This window comes from Caretta caretta, chromosome 6 (assembly GCF_965140235.1).
Source record: "Caretta caretta isolate rCarCar2 chromosome 6, rCarCar1.hap1, whole genome shotgun sequence".
NCBI lineage: Eukaryota > Metazoa > Chordata > Testudines > Cheloniidae > Caretta > Caretta caretta.
In genome coordinates, this window is record NC_134211.1 from 59,336,517 (window position 1) to 59,348,548 (window position 12,032).

At 38.8% G+C, this 12,032-nt stretch overlaps 1 protein-coding gene across 4 annotated transcripts in view; it reads right to left on the reverse strand.

The window, feature by feature from the left end:
* MYBPC3 (myosin binding protein C3) overlaps positions 1 to 12,032 on the reverse strand; it is a 135,976-nt gene that overhangs the window by 39,776 nt on the left and 84,168 nt on the right. For all 4 annotated transcript variants that reach the window (XM_075129623.1, XM_075129622.1, XM_075129620.1 and 1 more), the window contains 3 exons: positions 7,343 to 7,531; positions 4,649 to 4,783; positions 309 to 476 (listed from right to left, as the gene is read on the reverse strand). In XM_075129623.1, the coding sequence (XP_074985724.1) occupies positions 309 to 476; positions 4,649 to 4,783; positions 7,343 to 7,531 (492 nt within the window). The remainder of the gene's footprint in view (positions 1 to 308; positions 477 to 4,648; positions 4,784 to 7,342; positions 7,532 to 12,032) is intronic.

Sequence of the window (12,032 nt, forward strand, 5' to 3'; positions counted from 1 at the left end):
CGGGCCATTTCACCCTGATGGTCCCTTAGTTTAGCATAAGTAGTTAGCACACATTCTATCTCTTCAATCTTGTATTTAGCTGTGATGCTCTGAGAACCTTTCCCAGACCTAAGGAAGAGTTCTGTGTAGCTGGAAAGCTTGTCTGTCTCACCAACAGAGGTTGGTCCAATAAAAGATATTACCTCACCCACCTAACATCCTGGGACTGACATGGCTACAACAACACTGCATACTTTCCATTAAAGGACATTATTAGAATTGTCCTGAAGAAAATAGATAAGTGATACTTGTTCACTCCAGATACTCACGCAGGATCTCTTGGATGGTAACAGGCTCTTTGGTTAGAGCTGGTTCGCCTTCACCAGCCAGGTTTATAGCCCTGACACGGAAGTAGAGTTTGTCCCCGGTGACCAGATCTTTAATGAGTGCAGATGTTCGCTCAGTTAGGCCCTGAAGAGCTGGAACCCACTCTGTAGCTGCAAGAAAAGGGTTTCTGTTTTAAAATAATACAAACTTTCTAAACTAAAGTTCCCTCTAGTTTCTTTAGGACTGTGTGTTCAGGAAGTTTAGTGATGACTGTTGAGGGCTTTCTTTGCAACTGATTTCATAAAAGTGGAAGGGAGTGGCTCTAACAGGGAGGCAGTGAGTTAGGTTAATTCTTTCCTGAAATTGATATATCCCTTAACTATGTATATGGTACTTGGATACTATGGTGACAGAAACATGCTTCTAACAACAATAGTGCAAATAATGGAATTTATCACCTCATTTTTTTCTGCATTTGTACAAGTTGATGACAGTAGGAGGACAGAATTTCTATTGCTTCTTCAGTAATACTAACAGCATAGAAGTCATGATACTAATAGCACTGTTGTCATGCTGTGATGATGTAACAGTGATTCTGGTAACTCTGCAGTGAAGTGAGCTGTAGCTCACAAAAGCTTATGCTCAAATAAATTTGTTAGTCTCTAAGGTGCCACAAATACTCCTTTTCTTTTTGCTGATACAGACTGACATGGCTGCTACTCTGTAACCTGTCATTAGTGAATAGATACTAGTGAATAGACACTTTAGAAGAACCTAATACAGATCACATGGCATCACCATATAGTAAGGTGGTACTGCAGTGACCTTAAGAGATACAGCTGCTTTGTCAGTGGTGATTGGTAACAGAGAAGATTCTATATTCCATTATTCCATGTTGATGCTACAATGATTGTGGTGATTATGATGCTGCTGCAGTAGTTGATTTGATGACATGATAATGGTGATGTTGTGAAGATATATGAGGATTCTAGACTTGCTGCAGTAATACTTTGGTAACCATAGACATATGGTATCAAGTAAGATTAGGGTAACTGTGGTATTTAATTAAGGGTATGTCTACTCTAGAACCACTACAGTGACATAGCTGTGGCGCTGCAGTTACACCATTGTAGCGCTGTAGTGCAAATTAGGGCTGTCAAGCTGTCATAAACATACAGCTAAGGGTAGCATAAAATCCCTCCTTTACCTGCAAGGGGTTAAGAAACTCAAATAACCTGGTTGGCACCTGACCAAAAGGACCAATAAGAGAAGAAGATCCTTTCAAATCTGTGTGGGGAGGTTTTTTGTTTGTGTTGTTTTTGTTGCTCTCTCCAGGACAGAGAGGGACCAGGGCAGGAAAAACCATCTCCTAAAACCCTATCTGAAATAAGCATCTAGATTACAAAAATTGTAAGTGAAGCAAGGAAATCTGTTAGATTATCTTTTGTTTTAGCTTGTGAATTTTCCCTATACTAAGAGGGAGGTTTATTCCTGTTTTTTTGTAACTTTGAAGTTTTGCCTAGAGGAGACTTCTCTGTGTTTTAAATCTTATTACCCTGTAAAACTACCTTCCATCCTGATTTTACAGAGGTGCTTCTTTTACTTTTTTCTTCATAATAAAGTTCTGCTTTTAAGAATCTGATTCTGGTGTCCTAAAAACCCAAGGGTCTGGTCTGTGCTCATCTTGTTTACCTATTTGGTTGGTATATTATTCTCAAGCCTCCCCAGGAAAGGGAGTGAAGGGGCTTGGGGGGCGTATTTTGGGGAAACAGGAACTCCAAGTGGTCCTTTTCCTGAATCTTTGTCTAACTCACTTGGTGGTGGCAGTGATACCGTCCAAGGACAAGGAGGAATTTGTACCTTGGGGAAATTTTTAACCTAAGCTGGTAGAATTAAGCTTAGGAGGTTTTCATGCGGGTCCCCCATCTGTACCCCAGAGTTCAGAGTGGGGAGGGAACCCTGACACAAGCAATTAAAAAAAATTGCAATTAATCATGCAGTTAAATAATAATAGAATATCATTTATTTAAATATTTTGATGTTTTCTACATTTTCAAATATACTGATTTCAGTTACAACACAGAATACAAAGTGTACCGCGCTCACTTTATATTTATTTTTATTACAAATATTTGCACTATAAAATACAAAAGAAATAGTATTTTTCATTAATCTAACACAAGTACTGTAGTGCAATCTCTTTACCATGAAAGTTGAACTTACAAATGTAGAATTATGTACCAAAAAAACTGCATTCAAAAATAAAACATTGTAAAACTTTACAGTCTACCAATCCACTTAATCCTACGTCTTGTTCAACCAATCGCTCAGACAAATAAGTTTGTTTACATTTGCAGAAGATAATGCTGCCTGCTTCTTGTTTACAATGTCACCTGAAAGTGAGAACAGGTGTTTGCATGGCACTGTTGTAGCTGGCTCGCAAGATATTTACGTGCCAGATGTGCTAAAGATTCATATGTCCCTTTCATGTTTCGATCACCATTCCATAGGACATGCATCCATGCGGATGACAGGTTCTGTTCGATACCCAAAGCAGTGCGGACCATTCAGAGCATGTTCGTTTTCATCATCTGAGTCAGATACCACTAGCGGAAGGTTGATTTTCTTTTTTGGTAGTTCGTGTTCTGTAATTTCCGCATCAGAATGTTGGTCTTTTAAGACTTCTGAAAGCATGCTCTATACCTTGTCCCTCTCAGATTTTGGAAGGCACTTCAGATTCTTAAACCTTGGGTCCAGTGCTATAGCTATCTTTAGAAATCTCACATTGGTACTTTCTTCGTGTTTTGTCAAATCTGCAAGTGAAAGTGTTCTTAAAACAAACAATGTGTGCTGGGTCATCATCTGAGACTGCAAAAACATGAAATATATGGCAGAATGTGGGTAAAATAGAGCAGGGGACATACTATTCTCCCCCAAGGAGTTCACTCACAAATGTAATTAACGCATTCTTTTATTAATGCATGTCATCAGCATGGAAGCATGAAAGGGCATACACATGTTTAGCATATCTGACACGTAAATACCTTGCAATGCCAGCTACAAAAGTGCCATGCAAACACCTGTTGTCACTTTTAGGTGACACTGTAAACACGGAGCAGGCAGCATTATCTCCCATAAATGTAAACAAACTTGTTTGTCTTAGCGATTGGCTGAACAAGAGGTAAGACTGAGTGGACTGGTCGGCTCTAAAGTTTTACATTGGGGTTGTTTTTTTTTGAGTGCAGTTATACAAAAAAAAACCCCTACATTTATAAGTTTCACGTTCACAATAAAGAGATTGCACTACAGTACTTGTATGAGGTGAGTTGAAAAGTACTATTTCCTTTGTTTATCATGTTTACAGTGATTTGTAATAAAAATAATATAAAGTGAGCACTGTACACTTTGTATTCTGTGTTGTAACTGAAATCAATATATTTGAAAATGTAGAAAAACATTAAAAATATTTAATGAATTTCAATTGGTGTTCTATTGTTTAACAATGCAATTAAAACTGCAGTTAATTGTGATTAATTTTTTGAGTTAATCATGTGAGTTAACTGCGATTAATTGACAGCCCTAGTACAAATGCTTCCTACATTGACAGCAGCAGTTTTTCTGTGGACGAAGATAATCCAACTCTCCAAGAGGCAGTAGCTAGGTCAATAGAAGAATCCATGGCCTAGGCATGTCTACATGGGGAGGATGGGGGCAGAGAAGCAGGTCCACTTAACTATGGTGCTGCGGGTGCAACATTTTTTACAGCCCTGAGCAATGGAGCTAGGTAAACCTAAGTTTTAGTGTCGACCAGGCCTTGTGTTTACTTACTTATTTAGTTTAGTTTAGTTGTATTACTGTAGCACCTAGGAGCCCTAGTCAAGGACCAGGACCCCAAAATGCTGGTTGTTGTACATACGTAAAACAAAAAGACATTGCTAATGTGTTGTCTGTAGAGATGATATGGGTTGTTTGACTTGGGTTGGATGCTGCAGAAATGCTAAGATGATGATTGCAGTGATGCACTGAGTCTTTTGGCAATACTGTGGTTAAATGCAAGTACTGTTTGTGATGATAATTGTGAAGATGATGGTGTGACAACAATGTTATGGTTGACATGATTATATCATGGTACTATGAGAATGCTGAAGTAAATGTGGCAATGCTTGATAATTATATTGGGATCACATCCACCATTGTTAGTGGTAAGCTTTAATGTAATGATGCTGGATGTACTTATCTCTAGTGCTGCTGTTGTGAAGCTGTAGTAGTTATGGTGATATTTTAGTTATTCTGTTCTGACTGATAATGCTCAATCAATACTGTGGTACTAGGGCTTACTCACATCCTTCTTTGCAGTACTCCACATTGTAGCCATCTAGTCCCCCTGCTCCAATCCGTTCAGGGGGTCTCCACTTCAGGGTAACAGTGCTGTCAGAGATGTCTTCCACTGTAAAGTGAGTTGGTTCACTTGGGGGAGCTAAAAGAAAATAAGTAGAAAGTAAAATCCTGAGATATAGGATTATAAGTGAGAGAACATGGTAGATATACAGGGAGTGATCAGTGTATGAATTATATTACTAAGCGGGGGGGGCGGGGTGGAGGTCAAAATGATATAGAATCATATCAAACCCCAGCTCTAAAATGTAACCTTTGTCGCTCCACTCGATGGAAGAGTCAGTGACTAAAACCCAGACAAGGAGGAATACAAGATACTTGTACAGTAACATAGGAAGTCTAGCTAGATAGCAGTTGCTGTGCATAAGTTCCTTTATAGATAAAGCTGATGAAGAGACTAGAGCTCTGGAGAAATGAATCAGCTTTTCAGCTGAGGAGAGCAGGGGAACGGGAAAAAACAATATCTGTACAATTTGTATACTGCATTTATGACTTGACTATTACCAGGTAAAATTCACATAGACAGGGCCAAATTCATCAATGGCACAAATTGGTGTAACACATTTTACTTCAGTAGTGGTATGTTGGCTTACCCCAGTGGTAAAAATGGCCCATAGTATCCATATTTATTTACAAGTGCAACTAGATCTGGTCTGTGCAATAGAAATAGAAACATGAGAAAAAACATTTTGGTGTCAGGGGTTTCACTTCTGCTAAATTTATCAGTATGCCCCCTCAGAACAGGGGCTTCTTGCCCTGTGAGTCTTCTGCACTTCATAGCTCAGCAAGAACAGCAGTTAAATACAGTCCTAGTGTTTCATCTTATCTTTGGGCGTGCTTCTTTTCTACTAGTTTGAAAAAACAAAGAAAAGTCTTGCTAAAGAGTTCTGAAACCTGAATAGGCCTCAGGAAAACAAAACTTAGATTTAGGTACCAGTACCAAAACCATAATTCAAAAATGTGAGCTGAAAGTGAACTTGCTTAAAGTCACATATTGCATGGCTGAAACACTGTATTGAGAAGTTTTCCAGCTGTTGTTATCTGATCCCTTCTTCATCCAGATAGATATTTAAGTAGGATATCCCCAGGGCACATACTCTGAGGAGTTACTTGAAGGTTGGAATTGCAGATTGTGCATTTCTATCATTTGATATCCCTTGTGGAAAAAATACTCTATTTGGGACACATTTCATAAAAGGACTGCAGAGAACCTAATACATGTGAGAGGATGTAAACTGTGTACCAAAGTATTAATACAGTGGCTCATTCACTTAAGTTATATGGTATGGCAGAACACATTTTAAATAAATTATTTTTGCCATACCAAATATGTATATATCATAAACTGAACAGCTTTGAAATATTTTAAACATTTTAAATATTGCTTTAAATATATCAATTATGCTGTAAGCTCAATACAGTTTAGTACACTGTTAATAGATTTAGATTATATTATTAGCATTGTAGTTTATTACTGCTATTAAAAAAATCAGATTTTAACCAGTTCCTTGCTGTTGCTGCATTTCATCAACAGCCTTCATTTTCAAAATGAGATAAAGATTGGGCACCATACACAAGAGGAAAAGGTAATTAGCAGCACACATGACCATACAAAACATACTGCAAACCCAAATACTATTCTCTGAAGCAATGGGCTCAGGCTTTATCCCTAATTTAGTAAATCTCTGCCTGTTCCATGAAAACTTTGGACCTTTTTGTTCAGTAGCTCCTCTTGATGGCTCTTGTTGCTTCCCTTCTGTCTCCGTAGCCCAACTGTTGGGTGACTGAAGTCCAGAGTTAACAGACCCTTCTTGCAGTTCATCCTGCCCTCCTGGCCCCTTGCAATGGCCTTTTGCTTTCACACTGTCTCCTTCAGAAGACTGTTCCCCCTGGCTACAGTCTGCAGATTGGGCCACTTTAGTCATTTCAGACTCCAGCTATTGGTATTTTTGTTACTGCTGTTTCTAAAGCCCTCAATGGCTGGCTTCCTGGAGACTCACACAGTTTGCTCCCAGCTCAGGGACTGCTGAAGACACTGTACTGCTGGGTTGAGAGGAATTATTTATAGAAAATAATTCCTCGGATATTTTCTTAATCAACTAGCCTTGTAGCTCTGGAAGGGGCTAGGATTAAAGGAGGAGGGATACTATGATATTTGCACCCATAAGGGAATAGGGGAAGCTGAGAGGGGCTGGGAAAATGCTATTAATTAGTTCCCTCTCCTCTCCAGACCCGGCCTTGGCTCTCACACTTCTAATTATAACAGCTAGAAATTCATCAGCAATTTCATGAAACTAGAATCTCTGTGCTCCCCAGGGAAGGGAATGGGGGAAAGAGAAGAGAAAAATGACAAAGAAAAAAGGTTTGACCTGAAGAAGAGCTCTATGTAAGCTTGAAAACTTGTCTCTCTCTCTCTCACCAATAGAAGTTGGCCCGAGAAAGATATTACCTCACCCACATTGTCTCTCTAAAGAAAAAAGGGTGAGAAGTATGGAAGGGAGAGAAAATATCAAATGACTAGTTAGCTGTCTCAAAAAAGTAAACATTTTTTCTTTTTAGAGATGGTGGAATGAGAAAGTGAGAGTTCATTTATCTGTTTCTTTGAGGTCAGAGAGATACAGTACCATGTGATGAAACTCACCAATTGGCATGAAAGGCTGTGAGGCGGGGCTAGGCCGGGACATGCCAATGGAATTCACAGCATAAAGCCGCATCTCATAAACAACACCTTCAATCATTCGCTTGGCTTCATATGACAGCTCCTTCAAAAGGTCAAAGTTCAGCCGCATCCACCGGTAGCTCTTCTTCTTTTTCCTCTCTAAGATGTATCCTATGAATGAAAAAAATTTCTGTGATGTACAAGAATTAGAAGTGGCTGAGACAGCATAATTTTCTGAAGGAAAAGGAAAACCATCCTTCTGACTGTATGGAGGGGCCCAATCCAGGCCCAACACTCCTGAGTTTGCACTTCAGAGCCTCCTCTCTGGGGATCTAGGTGGGATCCAGTACTATCTATCTCCTGTGCTCCAGAGTCTTGCTGGGCCCAGTAGTAGCCACTCTACACTGCCGTTAGTTCTTGTCATCAGATTTGATTTCTCTGTTCTAAGACCTGAAATTTGCCTGAGCTTTTGAGAAGGAATATGATGACACCATCCTTCTCAACAGAAACAACAGTGGAAGGAAGGAAACCCACATTGCTGGAATTTACCATTTCTATTACTATATTTCCCTTTTCAGTCAAATTGTCCTAAGCCAGAGAGAGTGGCAAGTAAGCAAATAAAAGGCAATAAGAAACCTCTTTAAAACAAAAGAGAGAGAGAGAGAGAAATATAATTGTAAATGAATCGCCAGGATGTGCACATAACTAAATTGCTGTTGCTCTCCACCTTCCATGCTCTGTTCCCCCTCTACTATTTGACAACTTGATTTGTTTGATCACATTGGAAATTTAAATTGTAGCTCTTCTGGAGCTGCGGACGCCTTTCTATGTCTGTTGTTAAGCACCTAGCACACTCTCGATGCTATACAATAATAGTATTCTATTATGTATAGTATGTAAAAATAGTAAACAAAGTTGAGAAAGTGCAGAGTTCCTATCTGCCCTCTCTAGACCCATTACATGGCTTGGGAACAAGTATTCTTCATTAATCACTGAACCAATTAAGGCATGAGCGCCTCATGTGAAGGTAAAGATTTGAAATAGTGTAGGCCCATTACCAGATAGAGATAGTAAATTTGTTAATAATGATGCTGGAAAGACAGAAATGTTCAGTAAACATTTCTTTTCTATATTTGGATGATGTACTCATATCATATGAGAATGATGAAGTACTTTCCAGCCCATTAGTACAGAGTAGGATGTTAGGCAACATTTAGTAGGGAATAAACATTTTTAATTCATTAGACCTGGATAACTTTCATCAAGAGTCCTAAAAGAGTTGGCTGAGGAGATCTGTGGCCTGGTGGTGTTAATTTTTAATAAATCTTGGAATACTAGGGAAATTTTAGAAGAATGGAAGTGTGTTAATGTTATTCCACTATTCAAAAGGGCAAGCAGGATGACCTGGCTAGCTTTAGGCAGGTTAGCCTGAAATCAGTCCTGGGCAAAATACTGGATAAGCTGATACAGGATTCAACTGGTAAAGAGTTAAAGGATAGGAATATAATTAATGCCAATCAAAATGGTTTTGTGGAAAATAGGTTTTGTCAAACAATCTGATTTAATTTTTTAAATTAAAATTAAAAGAGATTAATTAAAAAATTAAATTAAAAGTTCAGCTGAAAAAGGTAACTGCATAGATCTAATATATTTAGACTTCTGTAAGGTGTTTGGCTGAGTACCATACTACATCCTGATTAAAAAATTAGTATTATGCAATATCAATAGATGTTAAATGGATTAAGAACTGGCTAGCTGACAGATCTGAAAAAGTAGTTATCAATGAGGGGGAGTCATTGAATAGGGGTGTTTCTGTTCCACTGAATGCATCCGATGAAGTGAGCTGTAGCTCATGAAAGCTTATGCTCAAATAAATTTGTTAGTCTCTAAGGTGCCACATGTACTCCTTTTCTTTTTGCAAATACAGACTAACACGGCTGCTACTCTGAAGCATATAAGTACTTTCATAGTGACAAAATATCAAGCACTAAAGGGTTATTTAATGTAGTGGAGAAAGGCATAACAAGAACTAGTGGCTGAAAGCTGAAGCCAGATAAATTCAAATTAGAAGTTAGGTAAAAAATTTTAACAGTGAGAATAATTAACTATTGGAACAAATTACCAAGGAAAGTGGTAAAGTCTCCATCTCTTGTGTTCAAATTAAGACTGGATAACTTTCTGGAAGTTGTGCTTTCACCAAACACAAGTTATGCTTTATTAAATGCATGTTACTGATCTCAATGTAGGGGTAACAGGGTGAAAATTAATGACCTCTGACTAAGGTCCCTTCTGGCCTTAAACTATATGAATCTTCCCACATAATTTGTATATGAAATGCATTGAGATTCTTACATGGAAGATAATTTAAAAGAACAAATATTATCATTCTAGTTTGGTTTGAGTGACATCCTATTATTATGACTTCCCCTGACATTTTTCACTTCTGACACTGGGAGACAGATGCCAGCTTATGCCAAGGCCCCTAGGCCTCATGGAACAATGACAGATGAGAAATGGGAAATTTCACCAAATGGGAAAGAATCTTAAATTAATGTGATGTGCTGGTCTCGCACACAGGAAGGCCCATTGAAACCAAAGGAGCCATTGTAAAACATCAAAGTACAAAGATTTTGTGGATAGTCCCACACACCCCCATGAAGAGGAGACAGGCGCAAATACTTGTCCCATCAGTTTGAACTATGGGGGAAGGGAATGAGAATCCCTGTATCATTATACTGCTTGGAATTTAGAGAGGGCAGTAGTTTCTAAGCATAAGCAAGGGATCCCCAATCTGTTTAGCCTTGGTTAGCTCTACAGGACATAGAAAGCTTGCATATCACAGCACCTTCTAATACATTTTGGAACCTAAGACTGTAACTAATTTGTGTGTGTATGTTTACCTTCTTTAACCTTGTAAATAACTCTCTTATTTCTTAGTTAATAAATCTTTAGTTAATTATAGGATTGGCTACAAATGTTATCATTGGTGTGAGGTCTAAGGTGCAACTGAACTGGGATAAGTGTCTGGTCCTTTGGGATTGGAAGTAACCTGAACACTGTTGTGATTTTTGGTATAAGGGACCATCTGTCACAAAGGCAGGTTTGCTTGGGTGGTAAAATAGACTGGAGTACTGAAGGGGACTATCTGAGACTCCATGTTCAGGCTGCTGTAGTGCTTGAGGAGTTCACACTTATTATTTGGTTGGTGAAATCTAAGTATAGAACTCACAACTAGTTTGGGGTTTGTGCCCTGCTTTTTGACAGTCTGCCCTGAGGTTGGCACTCACACCTACGAGCTACTCAAGACAGCCTAACACCACTGTCAACTTTTCCCATTAAAATCTTCAGTTGTTTATTATGCACTGGTTGCACTTTAGCTAAGGTTGCATTATAAATTTTGAGCACTGTTTGAATTTTTCATGGTGTTTTTTAAAAAAAATGAATTGATACAGACAGAATAAGAAGAATTTAAAAATCACCCCCTTTGGCAATTTTTCACTGGTTTGCTCATTTTTTGTCTGCTTCTCCAAGAAATCTGACACACTCTGGGACTTGTTCTTTGTCCACGTTGTTGCCCTATATGTGCTAGACTATCAATCATAAATTGGTAGCTTTTGTCTGTAGAGGATTTTATAACTTTTTAGTAATTATAGTAAATATTAGCTCCAAGATGAACCTGCTGAATTAATTTGATGATAAATCTGTTTTGGCTTGAGCGCTGTTACTCACTCCTGGAGACAAAGAAACACATGAGTGAGAGAGATTTAGTAAATACCCATGTAGTGTACAGGAAAACTTCCTGGTCTTGGAAAGACAAGACCAATAATTAAAATCTCACCTCTTCCTACTTTTGTTTAAATTCCAATGCAATTCAATACCCTTATTGTTGACTAACCCCATAAACCCCAAATTAGAAGATGGTTAGGGAATCGCTGCTGAAGACTCCCCGCCATTTTAAAAATACGTTAGCAGAGATCTTATGCAAGGCCACCTTAGACTCATAACTCAGGTCTCTAAGGATAGGTACACTAGTCAGTAGTAGAATACTGGTGATCAGCAATCCTGGATTCTATCCCTGGCTTTCGGAGAGGGTCATGGTTTATCCTGTAGAGATAGGACAACCCAAACTGATTTTAGTCATTCTGTGTGGTGCCATGGATAAGATTGGGGTTTGTCATGTTAGGCTATGTCTACATTGCAATGAAAAACCTGTGGCTGGCCCACGCCAACTGACTCAAACTCATAGTGCTCAGACTAAGGGGCTGTTTAATTGCAGTATAGATGCTCAGGCTCCAGGTGGCGCCCTCTCTTTAGGACCCTACAAGGTGGGAGTGTCTCAGAGCTCAGCTGCAACCTGAGCCCGAACATCTGCACAGCAATTAAACAGCCCCATAGCACAAGCCAGTTGGCACGGTGTAGACATACCCTAACATGATAAATCCCAGTCTTATCCACAGCAACACACTACCTTTCAGAGTGACTAAATCAGCTTGGGTTATCCTATATAGCAGGGTTCTCAAAATTTGACATAGTTAGACTCGGTGAGCTATGAAAAAAATACTACGCCTCCCCATAGTTTAGTAAAACAGTATAACAAACTGAAAATCCTATATGTTGCAAAAAATAATAAAAATGTAAAGATTTGATCAATTATAGATCAGTAGGAGTTTCA